The sequence below is a fragment of the Schistosoma haematobium genome (genome assembly GCF_000699445.3).
Source record: "Schistosoma haematobium chromosome Unknown HiC_scaffold_546, whole genome shotgun sequence".
NCBI lineage: Eukaryota > Metazoa > Platyhelminthes > Trematoda > Strigeidida > Schistosomatidae > Schistosoma > Schistosoma haematobium.
This window is the reverse complement of record NW_026137150.1, coordinates 34,689-57,633: the sequence shown is the minus strand read 5'-3', so window position 1 is coordinate 57,633 and position 22,945 is coordinate 34,689. Positions and strand designations below refer to the sequence as shown.

At 38.3% G+C, this 22,945-nt stretch overlaps 1 protein-coding gene across 1 annotated transcript; it reads left to right on the top strand.

The window, feature by feature from the left end:
• Positions 1 to 18,715: 18,715 nt before the first annotated feature.
• On the top strand, positions 18,716 to 21,762 carry MS3_00008231 (uncharacterized protein). The gene is made up of 2 exons (XM_051216585.1): positions 18,716 to 19,257; positions 21,098 to 21,762. Exons 1-2 carry the CDS (start codon positions 18,982 to 18,984, stop codon positions 21,239 to 21,241), a joined length of 420 nt encoding a protein of 139 aa, XP_051063914.1. The 5' UTR covers positions 18,716 to 18,981; the 3' UTR covers positions 21,242 to 21,762.
• Positions 21,763 to 22,945: the final 1,183 nt, after the last annotated feature.

Here is a 22,945-nt window from a genome sequence, read left to right as displayed (position 1 = left end):
TCTATTGAAGTTCAAGACTGTAATTAATCGTTCTGTTATTGGCATATGTGCATACTGTACGTATTGCCCCTATATTACTTTAATTCACAAGCTTTATAACGCGATGGGGTTTGAAGTGAATGGTACTGGGTTCGAGTCTCAAAGTGAACATCAACTGTAGAGATGCAGGTACATACAGCTGACAAGTCCTAAATAGGACGGAACGCACGTCCTGGATTCTACTGCTAGCCATTATACATCTTGACCTATAAAATCATGAATTGTTTTTAAGCGTCTCACTTACAATCAATAATCTACAAAACATATTAGCGATAAGAAGTTGAATTTGTTATGATTGATCTTAATCTATACCCAATGATCTTTTATTATAAAGTGTTACAACTGTTTACAAAATTTAACACTTATATAGACTACAGTTCTTAATATGATCTACTGAGTTTTGCCATCTGACAGTTCTTTATATTTCAATGGTTAAGATCATGAGTCAGTTGAAGCTAGACTACCATGGAAGACTTGGAAGCACTGGACGGCCGTTTCGTCCTATTGTGGGACTCCTCAGCATCTTGTAAATGTCATTAGCTTTAAAGAATAGGTACCTAATAAAATATTGGTGTTTTTCCATTTTTTTAAATGGTTCACTTAGCTTATATCATCTTGTGGCATACGTAATTTAACAGTTCTATTTAAAATTACGTGATGGGGTTGAAGCCATGAGTAATATATGCTGATATTTGATCATAGATACCCGGCTAGCTCAGTCGGTGGAGCATGAAACTCTTGATCTCAGGGTTGTGGGTTCGAGCCCCACGTCGAACCTCGTCCGATGAGGTAGTTCACCGTGTCTGCTACGGCCCCCAAACACCCCGGCCGAGAGTGGGGAGAGTCCGCTCTCCTTCTCAAAATGCTCTCACGTGGCCACGCTTATATAGCCTCTGCCAGGGAAGTCCTACTCACTGCCTTCTCGTGACGTGGGTGTTGTTTACGAGATTGAGAGGACGAAAAGCGAATTTCCGGCCCTTTAACTGGTTTGGTGGAGACGGAGAGTTCATCTAGGGGAGTTGGAAAACCCTGACTCCAAACCAATGGTGCACATGGGCTCCAGGATCCTGAAGGACAAAATGGCGTATGAACCAATCGTTGATCACCGGCTATCATGGGACTGCATCTCCTTACGATGCTCCACTGTCTTGTGGATCAGACCTTCAGGTCGAAGGCTCCAGGTTTGGTCCCCTAAGTAAACCACCTGCTTTGGCTTGGGCACCCGGACAGTATCACAGCCCTCACACATATCAAATGAGATTTGTGTGGCGCATATTTATATGGTGCCTCCTTGTACCAATGTCTATGTGTCAAAATAAAATAAATAGAATAAACCTTTAAAGTAATGCGCCCTGGCAACAAAAACTTTGAGTAATTAATCTTTAAGTTAAATATGAGATACTAGGTGAGGATGGTATGTTAGTTCTTACAAGTTATAAAATTATTTTAACTAAGTTGGATATGACATGTGCTACATATTAGAAACCATTCCATACTCTAGATTCATAGGATAAAAGCGGTTCTAAAAAGAGTCGATTACGTCACGATATTGGTCTTTGAAGTTGCTGACTATTGGATTCATATGTATCGATAGGTAATAAACGTGCTAATTACTGTAAACAAAATTCTAGTCAATAGTTATAGATTTTTATAATGACTGAAATCTAGTCTCAGTAACATATGTAACTCCGCCTGTAGCTCTAATAGGGTTACTGCCGGTCCCAAGCCCGGGTAAAGGAGGAGGGTTGGGGATGGGGTTAGCGTCCCCATCCCGTAGAAAACTAACTCGCTAAAAAAACGCTTACCAGAAAAAATTATTCAAACCATTTAAACTCTGCCCTGGGAGTTAGAAGGTCTTCAGTTAGAAGAATTATGACGCTTCATGGTGAAAGCCGAGTTCCTTCGGAAGCCACGAGGCCGATGCCCCTTCTAACAACTAGAGCAAAAATTTTTATAGGTACATGGAACGTTCGAACAATGTGGGAAACCGGGAAGACCAGTCAAATAGCAATGGAAATGAGGAGATACAGCTTAGCAGTACTGGGAATCAGCGAAACCCACTGGACCCAAGCTGGACAGAAAAGGCTAGCCACGGGAGAGATGCTGCTATACTCCGGTCACGAGGAGGAAAATGCTCCACACACTCAAGGAGTCGCTCTTATGCTGTCCAAAGTAGCACGAAATGCACTTGTAGGATGGGAGTCTCACGGATCCAGAATCATCAAAGCATCATTCAAAACAAAGAAGGAGGGGATCTTAATGAATATTATCCAATGTTATGCGCCCACCAATGATAGCAACGACGACATTAAAGATCAGTTCTACGAGCGGCTACAGTCAATCATTGAGAAATGTCCAAGAAAGGACCTAACTATTCTGATGGGAGATCTAAATGCCAAAGTCGGAATAGACAACACCGGATATGAAGATATCATGGGACGACATGGACTGGGACAGAGAAACGAAAATGGAGAAAGATTTGCAAATCTATGTGCATTCAACAAATTGGTCATAGGAGGCACAATATTTCCACACAAGCGTATACATAAGGCTACATGGATCTCACCGGACCACATTACAGAGAACCAAATAGATCATATTTGCATCAACAAAAAATTCCGAAGGACAATGGAAGATGTAAGAACCAGGAGAGGTGCTGACGTAGCTTCAGATCACCACCTAGTTGTAGCCAATTTAAAACTGAAGCTAAAAAAGAACTGGACAAGTGGACTAACAGCACTACAAAGGTTCAATACAGCCTTCCTTCGAGATACTGACAAACTCAATGAATTCAAGATAGCTCTCAACAACAGGTTCCAAGCCTTACAAGATCTACTGAAAGAAGAAGAAACTAGTATGGAGGACAACTGGAAAGGCATCAAGGAAGCATTAACTTCAACGTGTCAAGAGGTTCTGGGCCTAAAGAAACACCATCATAAGGAATGGATCTCTATAGAAACACTGGACAAGATCAAAGAAAGGAAGAACAAGAAGGCAGCAATTAACAACAGCCGAACACGAGCAGAGAAAGTTCAAGCACAAGCTGAATACATAGAAGCAAACAAACAAGTGAAGAGGTGCATTAGAGCCGACAAGAAGAAATACGTGGAAGAACTAGCAACGACGGCAGAAAAAGCTGCTAGAGAAGGAAATATGAAACAGCTTTACGATACAACGAAGAAACTAGCAGGGAAATACAGTAAACCAGAGAGGCCGGTCAAAGACAAAGAAGGCAAGCCAATCACCGAAATTCAACATCAGCGTAACAGATGGGTGGAATACTTCGAGGAACTCCTGAATAGGCCGGCTCCAATGAATCCACCGGACATCGAAGAAGCACACATAGATCTTCCTATAGATGTCAACCCACCAACGATGGAAGAAATTAGAATGGCCGTCAGACAAATCAAGAACGGGAAAGCAGCAGGACCCGACAACATACCAGCTGAGCACTGAAATCAGACATCGAAGCAACCACAAGCATGCTGTACCTTCTATTCAAAAAGATTTGGGAGGAGGAACAAGTGCCAATGCACTGGAAAGAAGGACACCTCGTCAAGATTCCAAAGAAAGGAGATCTGAGCAAATGTGAAAACTACAGAGGCATTACACTGCTGTCAATACCAGGGAAAGTCTTCAACAGAGTGTTGCTGAACCGGATGAAGGATGCAGTAGACGCCCAACTTCGAGATCAACAAGCTGGATTCCGTAAGGATCGGTCGTGCACAGACCAAATTGCAACACTACGGATCATCGTCGAACAATCAGTTGAGTGGAACTCATCACTATACATCAACTTCATTGATTATGAAAAGGCATTCGACAGTGTAGATAGGAGGACATTATGGAAACTTCTTCGACACTACGGAGTTCCTGAGAAGATTGTCAACATTATCCGGAACTCATACGACGGACTACAGTGCAAAGTAGTGCATGGAGGACAGCTGACAGATGCATTCCAAGTAAGGACTGGAGTCAGACAAGGCTGTTTACTCTCTCCCTTCCTCTTTCTTCTGGTGGTCGACTGGATTATGAAGACCTCAATATCTGAAGGAAAACACGGCATACAATGGACAACTCAGAATCAATTAGACGATTTGGACTTCGCAGACGACCTAGCCCTCCTATCACGTACACACGAACAGATGCAGATGAAGACAGCCAGTGTAGCAGCAGTCTCTGCATCAGTAGGCCTCAGCATACACAAAGGGAAAACCAAGATCCTCAAATTCAACACGCAGAACAACAATCAAATCACTCTTGATGGCGAAACTCTGGAAGATGTAGAGTCCTTCACATACCTAGGAAGCATCATCGATGAACAAGGAGGTTCAGATGCAGACGTAAAGGCGAGGATCGGCAAAGCAAGGGTCGCATTCCTACAATTGAAGAACATATGGAACTCAAAACAACTTTCAACCAATATCAAAGTGAGAATCTTCAATACGAACGTCAAGGCAGTTCTACTGTATGGAGCTGAAACTTGGAGAACTACAACAACCACCATCAAGAAGGTACAAGTATTTATAAATAGCTGCCTACGCAAGATACTCAACATCCACTGGCCGGATACCATCAGCAATAGCCTTCTCTGGGAGAGAACAAACCAACTTCCAGCTGAAGAAGAAATTAGGAAAAGACGATGGAAATGGATAGGACATACATTACGCAAACCGTCAAACTGCATCACGAGGCAAGCCCTAACTTGGAACCCTGAAGGGAGGCGAAAAAGAGGAAGGCCAAAGAACACATTGCGTCGGATAATAGAAGCAGATATGAAAAGGATGAATTACAACTGGACGGAGCTAGAAAGGATTGCCCAGGACAGGGTTGGATGGAGAATGCTGGTGAGTGGCCTATGCTCCTTCACGAGGAGTAACAGGCGTAAGTAAGTAAGTAAGTAAGTAACATATGTGTTTTCATCGTTTATATACACAAAAATCTAAGGTTTTAATTCTATTTTATTCATGTATATTGCCAATAATTCTTCATACCCTTTGAAGAATGTATTCTCAATACTTGGTTCTTTTGACCATTGAAAAAATTATCCTGACTCCCTCGCTTTTTCTAATGTTAATATTCTCTGGTTATACTAACATAAAGTATAGAAATCAAGGCCAATGTACTATTAATACCTGTGTAGTGTATGCTACTTATGTCTGTCGACATAAGTAGTCTGTCACATCAATCAGAAGTGGAATGCTTGGTAGCAGAAGGTTGAGAAGATCAAATTGAAAAGAAGGGGAATGTAAACAGACAGCAATTGTAATAACAAACAAAAGACGATGAAGTTTTAGACAACTGATGGAAGATTTGCAAATGAAGTAGTTGATGTATGGGTTTCATATGTTATGAAACAACTCTGTAATTTTATATAGAACAATAGGTTGATTTTCTCCGCCTGAGTTCTCGTTCACTACACTTGGTTTATGTAATAAGACTGACTGACAAGCGTGATGTTATACATTGAAACCCATAAAAATAAAACGTAACTTTCAACATATCAGAAATAATTATGATCACTTGATGCAAGTAAAAGTTTTGATGATTTTGATTGAGTTTTATTCTTTGAGCTAAATGGTTTGGTCGTGGAGCTTTCATTGTTCTTCTGAACAACATCATCATCACCTCTACTTGAATTTGGTGCTGATGATGTCATTCAAAAGAATGATGAAAGCTCTGCGACCAAATCACCCAGCTTAGAGAACATAACTCCATCAAAATCATGCACGACTTATTAATCAAAATTAGTCATTAGTATGTAGTATCGGTTATTATGTTAAACCCATATACCTTATTCTAGCTTTTGGACAGGCCAATCTATTCATTCTACTCGAGTCACATTCTGACCTTGTTAATTATTTGCTTATCAACCTTGACTGTGTTTATATGAGCATATAGATGTGTGTACACTTCTTATCTTATTACTGTGTGACTATAAATATTGATTAACGCTTGACTAAAGGGGAGTTGGCTTACCCGCCATCTCCACTCCGCGTTGTTTCTCTTCTCTCTCTTCCATTCGTTTCATATACAAAATATATGTATTCACAAGTCCATTCTCGTTATTTGACTTATTTGATTCCGTTATTGACTAACGCGAATTAAGTCGATGATTATATACGAGGATAGGGGACATATATATTTCGACAACGATCATTCATACGATCAAATTGGAGTCAGATCCTGGGCTACTAAAGTGTTGAGACTGTCGACAACATTGTCCGATCTAAATGACGACAAAATAAAAGGCCCCACAAAAAGTGAAGACATAATTATTATTCATATAGATAACATGTAGAGATTATTATATTTCAAAGAAGTATTTAATACTTCCAGTTACATATGATATCTACTTCAACATCATTTGTGACTACTTAACAACAATCTTACACTGTATTTTGTAGTAAACTATCAGATCTCTTAGCTCACAATAGTTTCCCAACTGATATTAACCAGTAGTCTTTACAAACTATCCAAATCACTGGGTGGTGATCAGTGTCATGCTTGTCTAGTCCTTATTAGTGCAGATCAAATGCTATCGATCATGTTAAAATGTGGCCACCAGCCTAGGTGACTCGACACTGCGGGCACTATGTATTGAGATTAGATGGTGGTTGGAGGTAGTCAACAGGAAACCCTGGACCCGGGTTTCGTGCTCCTTGGCACTCGTCAGCAAGGTGTACCTGTAATCTTGAGGGAACTGGTGCTCCCTGGCGGATTCGATCTCATGTCATCCAGCTTCACAGTCAGAGACGTTACAACTCAGCTATCCGAGCCGCGATTACAGGTACACCTTGCTGACGAGTGCCAAGTAGCACGAAACCCGGGTCCAGGGTTTCTTGCTGACTACCTCCAACCATCTAAATCTCGATATACTAATTATTTTCGATGAAACTATAATTTATGGACAACCTTTGATTGACGCTAAAGTGACCTTGAGAGTGTTCAGCTAATAACTAGGACTAAATGAGGGTTATAAACCGAAGTGACAAATGAAAAAAATTATAATTTACAGTTATCGATTAATTTTAGGAATTAAATAGAAAGGTTTTCATCCCAATACTGACATCAACTATAATGCCAAAACTTTATTTATCCAAATAGATGAATGAATTTCATGCCAAAATCCAAGACCTTTTATCTACTACCTGATTGATTATTATAGTTTCGATAGAACAATGAGAAGACGAAGTTTATCTGAAAAAAATGTGATGTATTTGCGCTATACATTTCGAACAATCTGGAATCCGATAAATAAGGCCAAGGGAGAGATGTGGGAGTTACAAATTTCTTCTGAACACAAAGACTTGGCTTGTTGGCTCGGATTCCCGCTAGTTTTCCTTATGGTGTTCGATCTCGTCTCTTACACATACCAGAAGCTATAGGAATCCGAGCCAACAAGCCAAGTCTTTGTGTTCAGAAGAAATTTTTAACTCCCTAATCTGGTCATACACATATACTTGTCAAGGTCAATTCAATGAAAGTTCAAGTAAAATAACAAAGGGTAGGGGAAGGAGAAAGAATAAGAAATTGTCGCGTTATCCTAGGCCATAAAATAACTTAAGGATTACCAAGGTAAATTCAAGGTTACGATAAATTGTTTTTGTACACATAATGGGGGGTGGTTTAAATTTACGAATAGCCAAGGCTTCAATAAACTTATATTATAGTTTCACCTTATTTTCTTATTAACATATAAACTGTTCACTTGACAACAATTTTAATAATAATAATAATAATAGTAATATTCAAATATAAATAAATCACTACTTACTTTAGGCTTTATCAGTGATCCATTAGGAGTTACATTTGCTTTATCATTTTGATGAGTTAAATAACTCATTTCTTTTACTTCATTATCAACATTTAATTTTGTATTTTGATCTATTCCACTTTTTATTGAATCACGTTTATGTTCTTCTGGAATAATCCATGGTGGAATAGCACCAGCTTCACGTCTATGTGACATTTATATATATGTATATGTAATAATAATAATAATTGAATAGAAATGGATTGTTTAAACCAAATATTCAGTTAATTATTGTATAATTTATATTAATGTCCTTTCTTTTTTTTTCTTTTTTAAAAAAGAAAAAAGAAAAGTAGAGTAAAGAAAAGTAAAAGAACGAATCAACGTGATTATTAGTTCATAAGAACCTATCAATCAATCAATCAATCAATCAATCAATCAATCAATCAATAAAATAGATTAATTTTTGATTGGTTTAAACAATCATTATAATTCTGAATAATAAAATTTATAAATAAATAACTAAATAAATCTATGTAGTCAGTTATTCACCGAACTCACAATAAAATAGATTGTAGTTAGGTAAAGAAATCTGTTTTTATTCCCATGGTAATATGTCATTGGTTAATATAGGTCTTTATTATTATTCCCTATATAGATATATATTGATAGTATTATAGGAAAGTTCTGATAAAATGGAATAATGGATTTTCATTACAATTCGTTTTTGTAAAAGAAAAAAAAATAAACAAATAAATAAACCAATCAAATTCAAGGAAAATAGGATAACTGTTTCTTCCTATTCACTGATTGGGTTAAATAATTAGGCTATTATTATTATTATTATTATTATTATTATTATTATTATTATTAAAACCAATACGATAAATTGTTGGTATTCTATGAATTCTGATGATGATGATGATGATGATCCTGAAGCCCATGTGCACGATTGGTTTAAAATTAGGGTTTTCCAACTCCCCTAGATGAACTCTCCATGTCCAACAACCCTGTTAAAGCGGCTTTTCGTCCTTTCAATTTTGTGAACAGTAGCCCCGCCGCGAGAAGTCCGTGAGCAGGACTTCCCTGGTAGTAGTTGTATGCACGTGACCATGTGTGAGCATTACCAGAGGGAGAGCTAACTCTCCTTTCTTCATTCTAGCCAAAACGATGTCCTAGTTTAACCAAAAACAAAACACAATGATCGTATATTTTCATTCCTCAGTATGTAGTAGATGGAGGTCCATATTATTTCTTTAATATAGTTTACATGATGTAAACAAAGATTTCGAGCAGTTTATCAATGTTGCTTAGTAGAAACTTTAAAGATCTATAATTAAGCATCGGAGTTATCCGTACAGGAACAATTTGTTAAACAGTTTTTTGAATATGATCCTAATTAATTTACCTTTTGATTTCGTGTTACGTTTACGAAAGTGTTTCAATTCATCTAATACTTATTTTTGCTTACCCTCTTTCTTTCTTTTGGTGGTTGACTGGATTATGAAGACCTCGACATCTGATGGGAAACACGGAATACAATAGACAGCTCGGGATCAACTACACTATTTCGACTTTGCAGATCACCTGGCCCTTCTATCCCATACACATCAACAAATGCAGGTCAAGACAAACGGTGTAGCGACAGTTTTTACATAAGTAGGCCTCAATATACACAATGGGAAAACCAAGATACTCAAATACAGCACGGAGAACCCCAAGGCAATCACACTTGATGACGAAACTCTGGAAGATGTAGAATCCTTCACGTACCTGGGAAGCATCATCGATGAACAGAGAGAATCAGATGCAAACGTAAAGGCGAGGATTAGCAAAGCAAGGACAGCATTCCTACAATTGAAGAACATATGGGACTCAAAACAAGTGTCAACCAATATGAAAGTCAGAATCTTTAATGCAAACGTCAAGGCAGTTCTACTGTAAGGAGCTGAAACTTAGAGACCTACTACAACCATCATCAAGAAGGTACAAGTATTTATAAATAGTTATTTACGCAAGATACTCAACATCCATTGGCCGGATACCATCAGAAACAGCCTTATGTGTGAGAGAACAAACCAGCATCCAGCTGAAGACGAAATTAGGAAAAGACGATAGAAATGGATAGGACATACATTACGCAAATCATCAAACTGGATCCCGAAACAAACCCTAACTTGAAGTAGTGATGGGAAGCGTAAAAGAAGGAGACGAAAGAACACATTACATCGGGAAATAAAAGCAGATATGAAAAAGATGAGTAAGAACTGGAAAGAGTTGGAAAGGATTGCCCAGGGCAGAGTTGGATGGAGAGTGCTGGTGGGCGGCCTATTCTCCTATACAGGGAGTAACAGGCGTAAGTAAGTAAAGTAAGTAAGTATGCATTTTTAGTAAATTCAAGTTGTGACCGTTAGTGAAACCTAAGACTTGAGTTTTGTCCCATTTATGATTCGTCAACTGGATATACTAACATCCTTTTGCTAATATTTGCTCTTAATACAAATGTCCATCACCTATCACTTGAACACATTAACACATCACCCAATTATCTACGAAGTTCAGATAACTTAACTTTTCTGACAACTATTATAATTATCAGTATATAGGTTGTGAAGATTGATGAACTTTATTGGGATTGTGAATTGAATTAAATCAGACAACCATTAAAAATCTGGAAAGACCTATGTGACGGTTTCGTTCCAGTATGGAACTCTTCAACAGTGGGAATCTGTTATAACGTGAAAAAATAAATGCTGCTGATTAAGGGTAGCAAATTATTGATCTGACCAAAGACGCACAAACACGTAGAACGGCCCAGGGTTCTGATTGGTCCCGCTTCCCTGTCTAGCCCAGCCAATTGAGTCCAGAACACAAGTCTCAGCCTCGGATATATGAATCATTATATTTCAAACATACTTTGTTTATATACCAGTCAAGCAGACCACATCGTACGATAAAATACAAAATAACATTGTACAATATTAACCAGTAGGAAAATGACACGTTAAATAAATATTGACCAATAAGATGACACCATTTTATGTCCAAGGATAGCATTAGTCTTAACAGGATAATTTTTGGGATATTTTCCTGAATATCCCAACAGAATCCACGACCACACAACCAGAAATCGAATCCGGAACGTTCGGTTTCGTGTTTGAATACTTGATCTCTAGATAACAGAACCGGAATCCAGTTTTACAAATCATAAACTGATTTCTGTACGCACAAATGATAAGAGTCTTCTTTACCTCTTTATTTGTATAACATGTAATAAATTCTTGCAGAGCAAGAACATTAACTGTAATTAGAATCCACTTATAAAATGCATATTAAGACACATTTCAATCTTGTTCTTGTTAAATGGGGAAGATTAGTTGAAGGAGATATAACTTTTATAACTATTCTATGGAGAATTAATGTATATATTCTTATTGTTTATTTAATAAATACTTTGGTTGTGGTATTTTGTTTGGCACTCTTATTGTAAGTCATCGTTTCTTTCATTAACTGTTATTATATTTTTTGCTAGATCTAAACTAACGTTAATTAATTATTCATCTATCACTCAGTTTATGTTAAGAGCTCCCTAGAATTCTTCTGTAAATTCTCTTGGAGACAGGAAATGGCTGAAGAGATCTCACTTAACTCGTTTAGTGGAGGAACATTTCAGAACATCTGAAAAAACGGAAGATTATATGATACAATTTAATTGGATAATTAACAATAGAAAGTGAACTTTCCAGTCAATGTTACCAGACATTTGTTCATTTAATAGTTGAATTCATGTGTCAATTGAAGCTAGACCACCATGAACAACTTGAAAACACTGGACGGCCGTTTCGTTCTAGTATGAGACTCCTCAGGAGTTTGTTTGATTGACAGGATGTTTATTTGGCACATGAGCCTAAATGAACAATTAGTCAATGTACTTTATAGTTTTGTGATCTAATCAATTGGCTCTATGAAAATCTTAGCGTTATAACAGTTCTATAACAATAAGAAAAATTTAAAACAATTAGTCCCTTTGATAAATTTCGATAATGCAATGAGAAGATGTAGTTTATCAGAATTCTGATAAACTACGTCTTCTCATTGCATTATCGAAATAAGAAAAATGTAAGGTGAGTTGAATCTTTGAACGTCTAATTGACTTGAATTCTAGTGAAGAAGAAAACGAGTGGGGACAATCGAATGTGTCCAAACACGAAATTACAGAGCATCTCAATGAAATCTGAGAACAATATATAGTAAATTGTTAATTTGTAAAATATCAATACATTGTCTCAAACTTGATTGTTTCTTTGGAAATATTAGTCCATTGTCCCAAATTTCATTGTTCCTACATTTTCATAGCAATTGCTTTCTGTTCTCGTTCTTTCCTTCTCGATCTTCTACTGAAATACATTCTGTGCCTGACCACCGTTATATACTACTTATGTGTATATAAGTAACCCATACCACAGAATCACTTAGATAAATTACATATTATCAGAAGAGGGTCAGTTGTGAGATAGTAACTCACTGAAGCCAATTGTGGACGATGGCGCAATTTCGTGGATTAGTTGAAGTTAGACATTGACACCGTTGGATGCCGGCTCAGTGGTCTATTGGTTAAGTGATCGCGCGCGAGACTAGTAGGTCCCCGGTTTGAATCCCGCGAGGCGGGGTCGCGGATGGGCACTGCTGAGGAGCCCGACAATAGGACGAAACGGCCGTCCAGTGCTTCCAGGTTTTCTATGGTGGTCTAGCTTCAATTGACTCATGATCTCAACTATTGAAATTACATATTGTTTTGAAGATTATGAACATGGTTCTTTATGTTTGCTAAGATTTATTGAGTTCTAACTGTTTGAGATAATATAAGTGTTATTTAATAAATAAAATGAAATCTGAACTTTGTATACATAAGTAATATTGAATCTTTGTTGTAACCCTGGTTACAACTCATTATTATTATTGTCATTATTATTATTTCCGTTTCATATACATTTGTATTTGGAAACGTTTCTCTTACAGAAAAGTACCTCCTGATTTTCCTCTAGTTTTTCACAGTGAATTATATTCTGTATTAATTCAAATGATTCACTTTAATACTTGAATATTCAGTTCTAATGAAATAATGAACATCCATTTTTAATTAGTTTCTTCCATTTTATTCTTAATAGTCTTAGTTTATTATAGTAACACTTTAATCTTTAGCGACATACAATTTGTAGAAACTAAATAACTTTATTATCTACACTTGATTGATCGATTGTAAATACATCTCAGTCCTGCAGGAGGTTAGTCGCGGCCAAGATAGTTCAGTGGTAACGTTGTCATTTACAGGAAGCGCACTGTCGATCTCTTTAATCGTCTCAGATATACTTATTACCTCATTCTATAAGAGTTGAATCTTCCTAAAGTCGACTTAGCTAAAATCATGTATATCATAGGTTACAGCCCTACTGAAGCTCGGTTCTTCAGCCATGTTGAAGAACTGCAATTATTCCAAAGTGTGCAGTTAAAAACTCAGCGGAGACATAGTCAGACGCAGTCACGCTTGGACTACATCTTTACAAACGAAGAATTCCTAATTGACAGCCCCTCATTTTACAAGTGACCACGCCGTCATGGCTTTCAACTTTATTAGCAAAACCGGGCCAAAACATCCCACCAACAACAAGCGTCGGGATTATAGACGGTTGGATGTGTAAGCTTTGCAGGTCAATCTTCAGAGTAGTTATCAGTCGTACTGGACTAGCCAGCAACAACAGTGACGCCGCCAACCTTCTGGAAGAACTATACTTTCAGATATTTCAACAAACTCACACGAACTGTATTGCTGAAAGCTTCATCTGCAACTCTACAGGACCCATAGAACTGAAGCTGAGCGTTGGTTTGGTGTATCAGAAGCTACAGCACCTAAACAAGGACGATTCTCCTGACCCGTTTATGGTATTCTCCGTAATACTGAGGGAAGCGGCATCAATCTTGGCAAACTGCTTGGTGTTATATCCTCACATTCTCTAAGCCAAGGCATATTACCCGAAAATTGGAAGGTGGCTCACATTACGTCAATTTTCAAAGGAGGCAAACTCTGAGAACCATCAAGCTACCGACCAGCAGTACCCTACAAATTATAGATTCCTTGATATACGACGGTCTACCTGAATACTTGCCATCCATAAACTTCTTTCCACACTAGCAGCGCGGTTCTGGTAAGTGTCATTCCTTTATAACAAACCTGCTTACCGCGTTGACCAAATGGACAACCAGCAACGGGAAGGTTGATTTCATTCGCCTTGATTTCTCAAAAGCTTTCGATATGGTTAATCATATCAATGAGGTCAAAAGAATAGATATCAAGTCACCACTGTTTGATTAGCTTAATTCACACCTAAAAAGTCATCATTTTAGGGCTAGGCTGAACTTCAATTTTTCTCAGGCTACAGAATATCTTAGTTGGGTTACCCGGGGTTCATTTCTAGGACCTATTCTCTTCTCCATTTTTATAAATGACCTTCCCCAACAAGTATCATCAGAACTGTTACCTTCCGCTGACGATGTGAAACTGTGGAAAGAAATTTGCGACTAAGATCAGCTCGCGATTCAGGTAAATTAGACTGGACTCCAAACTTGAGCAGATGACATTGAACTTAACTTTAACACTTCAAAGTGTATAGTGGCCCATCTGAGACATGTTGCAGACTATGTATACAACTTAGGCAATCCACCTCTAGAGGTATCTCAAATTGAAAAAGTTCTATGAGTGTTGGTAGACTGCTGACCGAAGACTTACGCCAACTGCAACGAAAAGGCTTTTCGAGCAAACTTTGCACTGGTAACGTTGAGGCACATTTCTGGCAAATTTGACGGCAGATTTTCCCACTTAGTATTCAACAGTTTTATACGACTCCATTCATAGTATAGAAAAATGGTATTTTCCCCTCTCTCACAAGTATAAGAACTGGAATGTATCCGACGGTGAGCCACGAAATCAGTCGGTAGACTCGAGTTCAAGCCTTATCAAGAGAGCCTCAAGTCAGTGAAACTTTGTCGGATAGAGTATTGGCGCTACTGAGGTGACCTAATGACATACAGCATCTTAAACACTTCCAGTCATCCACTTGAATATCTAGTTAGCCTAAGCCTCAACAAAAACCTAAGGGGAACGCACAAGGACTGAGGTTAAAACATACCAGAGCGGACCAAAGAACACACTTTCTAATGCTAACAGTAGTTAAACTCTGGGGTTCACTGGCGACTGAGCTAATCTAGGGACTTTCTAGGAGTCTTCTAAAAGAAACCTAAACATCCAGTAAAGGGCAAATAAAGGTGAACAACTGGGAAATGAAAGGAAAAATGCCTTGGAAAATAAAGAGGAGATAATGGGGAGACGCACAAAAATGTCTGCTTTCTAGCCTGTCTGAGGGAAATAATGCTGGTTTGCCTCTCTATGTTGCTGTGTTTCAAATGTCGCTGAATAGTCTGCATTAATAAATTCCAAATTGTCTATTTTTCGCCTATATACACGCTGATTTCTCTAATTTTGCTTCCACTTTAAAAACACCTGTGACAAAACCCCGAACGTCTCATGTGTTCTCCTTCATTCCCACAACACAACACACGAAAACTGCAATCCAAGTAAAAAATGGTATGTGTTTGGCGAAATTTATTGAAAAGAAAAAAGCATGGTATTGTACAACATTATGAGCAGTTAGCAGATACCAGAGCATCAATCGTTGTGTGATTTAACTGTAATTACCAAGTCTTTTTGTAATTTGAAAAGATTTACAAAAGAAAGAACAGACGATGTACTATTAATAAGGCACGTGTACTCAATTTCAAGTTCATTTAAAATCAAACAGGCTTCCTCAGCACTTAGTCAAAGAGTTTCTCATGCAAGTAAGAAAGTAAGCGCGTGTTTAAAAAAATGTTTATTGAAAACGAAGTTGAACATGTTAGATATTGCACTGATTATCTCGTTTCGCAACGCCTGTTCGACTATTGACAATCACGATAATCTTATTGTGAATTCTGAAATGTAAAGAGCAAAAAAGTAACGGCGATATCTGAATGATATGCCTCTCCACAGAACTAGCTACTTGAATCTTCACTTACGGTTATGTTTGTTAACATCGAAGACTGTAGTTATAGAGCAGTAGAGAATAGTTATCACTTTAAATTAGTATATACGTGTTCTTGTTTCCTTCTATTACGCCTTTTTAATTTGTCTCTCATGTCGTGAAAATAACCTTGCGTCGCTATATCGTACAGTTTCACAAGGTATTATTGGTTGATAGACAATGACAGAGACCGATTAGTTAATGCACCTGTACTGTCAAAAAGCCAAAATTTGGGATATTGAACGTGGCTATTTCCAGCCTTCATCTCAGGCACATCCATGTCAAAGAAACCCGTCTTTACAATCTAATGCATTTTTACAAGATGTTAGTGAGATTATTGCACTGACCTCTTCGGCTTCTCACTCTTTAGTGGCAAGGTGTTTTCGTCCGTCGAACTGTTTATACGGTCAAGTTTAAACTTGACGGATCCTTAAAGACTACAGACATTAGCTCACCATAATTTACAGGCATTTGTTCTGTTTTATCTTCAAATATACCTAGGTCCCTACATGGAGGCACGGATGATCTGCCGCCGCAAGAAATGGGAGCCCGTTAGGCGAAAGCTTCTTCTATTCCGTCCAGGACCGTTCACCCCCAACTCGATGTGGACGGTCATTGGGACTTCTTACTGCACACGCTCTTATGTGCTACAAACCATTCAGTTCCTCAAACGGTTCCCAAAAGCTGGAAGCCACCTACAGTAATCAAGAACCGTACCCTTCGCCTGCTAAGCCGCAAAAGGCACTGTTGGGCGGAATACAAACGAACTGATAACGACGGAGCGTATAGACAATATAAACATATCAGGAACATATGCACGAAGGCTATAAGAGAAGACAGGCTTCAGTACCAGACAAAGCTTATGAACAAATTTGCCTCTAACCCTAGAAGCCTATTCCGTTATGCAGCGTCTCTTCGTCAAGCCAAAACAGGAGTTTCTCAACTGCTAGGTCTTAACGGCCCGACCAACAACGATGGCGACGCTGCTAACCTTCTGGCGGCACATTACTCTCAAACATTTCAACCGGCTGACATCAACTTTACTGACGACAGTTTCATCTGCAGTTCCACAGGACTCTCCGAAGTGAACCTGAGCGCTGACTTGGTGTTCCGTAAATTGCAGCACTTAAGATTAGATACTTCTCCTGGCTCGGATATGGTTCATCCTGCCATACTGAGGGAGGCAGCCTCAATCCTGGCAACGCCGCTTAGCGTGATGTTTTCACACTCGCTAAGCCAAGGCAAATTACCAGAAAATTGGAGGTTGGCTCACATCACACCAATTTTCAAAGGTGGTTGACGCAATGAACCTTCAAGTTATCGGCCGGTGACTCTTCTGTCATTACCTTCAAAACTCATGGAGTCCCTGATATGCGACGGTTTAAACGACTATCTACTGTCCTTAAATTTCTCACCCCAACAGCATGGTTTCAGGAAGGGTTACTCTTGTATAACCAACCTGCTGACTGCGGTGGACAGATGGACAAGCATCCTCGATCGCAAGGGAAAGGTTGATATCATTTACCTTGATTTCTCAAAATCTTTTGATAAGGTTAACCACTTGTGTCTTATCAATAAGCTCAAACAACTTTGTATCAAACCACCTCTGATCGATTGGCTTACTTCATACCTAAAAAATCGACACTTTAAGGTTAGAGTTAATTTCACTTTATCTCAGGCTATGGAATGTCCTGGTGGGGTCCCCCAGGGCTCAGTACTACGGCCTCTTCTCTTCTTGATCTACATAAATGATCTTCCTCGACAGGTAACGTAAGACTTATTACTTTTTGCCGACGACGTGAAACTTAGGAGAGAGATACGCAACCAAGACGATATACAGACACTTCAGGAGGATCTGACTCGACTTCAAAGTTGGGCAGACGATAACGGACGTACCTTTAACACTTCAAAGTGTAAAGTAGTCCATCTGCGATATGTTGCAAACTACAGTTACAACTTAGGAAACTCCTCTCTAGTAGTATCCCAAGTCGAAAAAGATTTAGGAGTCCTGGTGTCCCATAATTTGAAGTCTTACGCTAACTGTGACAAAAATGCCTTCCGGGCAAACCTTGCACTGGTAACGTTGAAACGCATTTTTGGACAGTTTGACGGACGAACTTTCCATACAATCTTCAATAGTTTCATGCGTCCTCATTTAGAGTACGGAAACATAGTACTCCCCCCTCACTCTAAAAGGACAAGGTCACTTTGGAGCGTATCCAACGGCGAGCCACGAAATCAGTTCGAGGACTCAAATCTAAGCCTAACGAAGCACGCCTCCATTCACTAGACCTTTACCCATTAGAGTATAGGCGTCCTAGAGGTGGTTTATTAATGGCTTATAGTATTCTTAACACTTCTGGACATCCTCTTAAACACCTACTTAAGCTTAGTTCGAATGATATCCTAAAGGGTAACACCCAGAAACTGGAAACACAGCATAGCAAGGCGGAATGTAGACACAACTTCTACTCCTTAAGAGTTGTCAAAAGCTGGAATTCGCTGCCGGCCGAGCTAGTCCAAGCGACTTCTCAGGAGTCCTTCAAGAGGCAACTTGACCTATTCTTAAGGACCAAGGACAATATCACACTATGATTTACCGATTTCTTTTCCTCTTTTATTGTTAACATACCTAGGTTCCCGCCTGGAGGATTTGGTGATCCCCTGCTACTAGATACGGAAGCCTGTTAAACGAAAGCTTCTTCTATTCCGTCCACAACCATTTGAACCATTTGAACCGTACGGAACCATTTAAACTTATAAACTTTTGAATTAGAATCCGATTTAATAACCATTCCCCCAACATCCTGTTTTTTCTTTCTCGTAAGACTTCATAAGTGTGAAAAATCGAGACTTGGAACATTGAATGGCATTTTGTGTTTCTCGGATAGTTGCCTGGCTAACACCCGGGATGTACCAAGTCCCTCGTCACGCGCGGCAAAAATTGTTCTGGTTTTTATGTTTCGTCCTTGTTTCCATATCTTGGGGATTTGTATTCTGGACAGGAGCTGTAATAGTTAAGCGAAACTTAGAGTCCAACCGATAAAATATCATTCTTAATTTTCAAGTTGTTGAATGGAACTCATTGATCCCCAAAATCCCAGGCTTTTAACAAATCTCGAAGTTCTGAAGCTTATCAAAGATAAACTTGAATCTAAAAAGAAAGTCAGGCGCCAGCAAACGCTATTGTATACGGGCGCAAAGTATTTAAATACCAAATCACCTTGTAGCAAACAGGAAGAATCAGGAGTACAGGGATTTGCTAATGATGTCAAGGTATTTAATTTAACAAAATCTGAGATTCTCATGCTTATCAATCACTGTCCCAGTAGTCAAGTGGAGCTATCAGTAGTGAGTCCTATTGTTTTTTTAACATAGTTCCATGTATATGATAGATACACGTTCTCACCGCTAAATGTAATGTCATTTGTTTTTGTGTATATGTTACTACTAAAAATAGATATTCTACTACAGTCAAGCTTCTTTACATTCCTTTAAAGATAGTTCCGTCGAACGTCTTTGTAAACCATTCGGGAGTAACTGTCGATGTTGTTATTTGTGGTTGACAGCTATTGGCACCCGATTACACATCTCAATTTATTCTCCAAAGCTTAAATTCAGTCACGTAATATAAAACGTCATTTCAAAGATAGTGACTTTTTTGGAGCACCCTTGTATAATTTTGCAGAATTGTCTACAACAGAAGTATTGGGTTGACTAAAATAGTACTGTAATTATTCTCATAACTCCAGTTAGTCACTCACAGGTAACTTAGTTTTTCAAACACAAATCTAGTGCAGCATTGTTTGCTTATCATCGGTTGCCCCAGCAAACTTTCACAGTATCTCCAGTCAATATAAATATTATGTAGGTTGGTTTCAGTCATAGTCACCAGCCATATTTTTCAGCCACTCTTAATTGGTGTGCTTCGTCGAGCTCAATTAATTGTAAACAGTATCCAAGTCGGTCTAAGACTAATCATATGAAGTGAAGAGTTTGGTTTCTAATCATTTTATAATGGATTAGGTTGTGTGGTTTTATGGACGACATTTCCCGTCTGGTGCTTGCGTTTGTTTGACTATGAACTATAATTTGTGCACTTATTATATGACAGCTGCAATAAGTAGATTGGTGTAAAGTATTTAACTGTTTCTCGAATACTTGGTGAACTAAAATGTCATTCCACTATCCATATATTTACCTAAATAAGATGCGTTTTCAAACAAGGTGGTTGATTTATTTCCATCTATAGCCTTAATAGTTAAGGTAAAGATACTCAGTGATCGTGTTTGATCATGTTTCTTAAAAATTGCTTCGCTTACAACAGCTTGTAAATACTGGTAATTCTATGTGTTATGGTAACGTTGGTGATGGTCTAAAAAATATGAGTCGCTGACACCTCTTATGTTGTCTACGTGATTTCCATATGAAACTTTCATGATACTAAGATTAGTTGAGAAAGGCAGTCAGTTTGTCAGCGGCCGTCTTAGTGGAGCTGTTTTTTTTTGTGCTCTTCAGGATCAGTAAGGCATATCTTTGGGGAGAAACGAAACCTGTCGTGGATATTTATGAGTTATTTGCGTATTTTTTCAATAATGCTAGGTGATTTTCCACTTTCATTTATTCACATAGTTATTTTGTATTGTGCTTTTCATGATACCTAACTTTAATAAGCCTTTGAAGTAAAGTAGGTCTAAGTATTTGCGCTATTTATGATGGGTTAGTCGAAAAATATTTTGTGTATTATTATAGGTGTACCATATAGTCCAACTGAAAAGCACTATTTTTACTCCACAACTTCTTCAGCTCATTTCAAAGCGTACCAGTATAAACCCACAATTACACGAAGCAAGTATATAGTGCGTAATAGATGGAATGAGAGAACCAATCTACTGAGAATGACACGATGTTTTCAATTCTCACTTCGTTTCAGTGACGAAAATTTTTTTGGGAACGTGGATCGACTAAAGTTGTCTTCATAGTCTTATCAATGTTTGCTTCAAGGGCCTAGTCTCGACTGTGTATATCAGGAAGTTCTGGAAAATTATTTCCACTGTGGAAGATATTTAGTTAGATTACAGTCAATATTTTTCTTGGTTTTGATTTCTCGGTTTTAATGTAAAAGCAGGCTTGTTTAATACTGTGTTGGAGTCAGCAGATTGTTGATTACATTTATCTGCATTTTTTGTAGATAATCAGTGATTTGGATTCTCGATTATCTAACAGTCAAACTGACCAACTCTTACAATTAATAGAAAAGCATTTTCCCGATGGTGTTACTGCAAGTCAAATGATCAATTCCACTGGTACATTAGAGGCATCTGAAGATATATAATTATTACTACTTGTATTTATCTCCCATCCTAACATAAATACATTTTACTAGTCTTTCACTTTTCGTTAGTTTATTCTCTAAAGTCATAGATGGATAAGTATGGATTAATGTTTAAATAGTTCGAAACGAGCATCTTAATCAAGTTCTTGCAAACTACCAAATTTCGTCCTGTATAAGACTAGCTTTATTTGATGAGAGCTCATTCTTTAAAAGCTGTACAAAACGTTTACGTATGTAGATTGTTTGCAAAGCTTTGTTTCGAAAATACCAAACCCTGCAGAGATTTGGTAAAAATATAGTAATTCACGGTACTCTGGTTCAAATGTCTACCAACTGAAGTTGACAAGATATATATTAACGATCATTAGCAGTATCAATGATAACACGAAAAATTAACAAAGGATGCGGTTTCATTGGATTAGATGCGATTAATGAATAAGAGGTATAAAATAATTTTACAATCCAAAATTTGACGGAAAACGAAAAGTAGATATATCCACGCTACTGCGACAAATTTTGAGCCAACAAGGTAGGTTATCTACCATTCATTAGGATTGTCTTGTGAATTTCGATTCGGCTCCTTAGATTGGTGAATGTATTGATTTGGGTGTCTCTTGATTATTTCTAATGAACTTCTGTTAGTCACCATTGCACGTTGGTGTAGGCGGCGGCCAAGTCTGTATAACACGTATATCAGCCACTTCAGTGAATAGAAATCTACGGCTTCGTTGACCAATTTACCACATCTCTCCGTTACCTTAATTCCATCTGGTTGTTCCATTAGCATGTTAGTAGTTCTATGACCAAATATCAGCAGCTTATACTATAAGACTAAGAGGACTGAAGTTTTGTGTATTCCTTTGATAGATAGACGAATATTTCCCTGTGGGACTGGTGAGTAACGCTGAGGTTTTCGTATCCGTCCCACGGTTCTATCATTGGCTGATGGAACCCTGGGGCCGATCCATTCGACCGTTATCTTGGGAACATATTCATCACATCCCTAGGACCGAGCACATACAATGAGGCGCACCGTATTGTTTCCGGGATACTTGCTACACCAGTGATAACTCGACTGCTTAGAAACTCAAGTTAAAACGCTACTATTGTCCATGCTATTGAATCCTGCTTTGCGATATTCGCCCACATGTCTTAGATATAAACTTTGTGAACTAACAATTACCATACAGTCTTTTCATCCACATGGTTCTTGTACCGCACTGGTAATACTATACGCGAGTGAGGGGTATTACTTGACATAATCAGGAACCGTTAACACTTAGGAATGTTATGCACGCCAGGTCGATGGCCATCGGTTGTAAAATATCTGTATATATTAAGGAATCCATAGGAATGTCGAGAGTATGACATGAGGATCCATACAGAAGCAAAACATTCAAGACGACGTATTATCAGCACTCCTCATCCTATAGTTACAATCAGATCATTGAGCCAAATTATCTCCACACTTTACTGAGATTGTCGCTTGTCGTATGTGGACATCTTGGGCTGAGTCCTCACACCACGCTTTAACATCAATCCTAAGTCGGACATATGCGGCGACGACACCGCATAGCAAAAGCCAGTGTTGTTCCCATCTAGTTTGTACTATCGCATCCGCTAGGACTAATGAAATGCTTTGCATACCAACCTAAGGCTTTATGAACCAAAAAAGCTGTTTTAATAGAAAGCATTAAGTCTGAG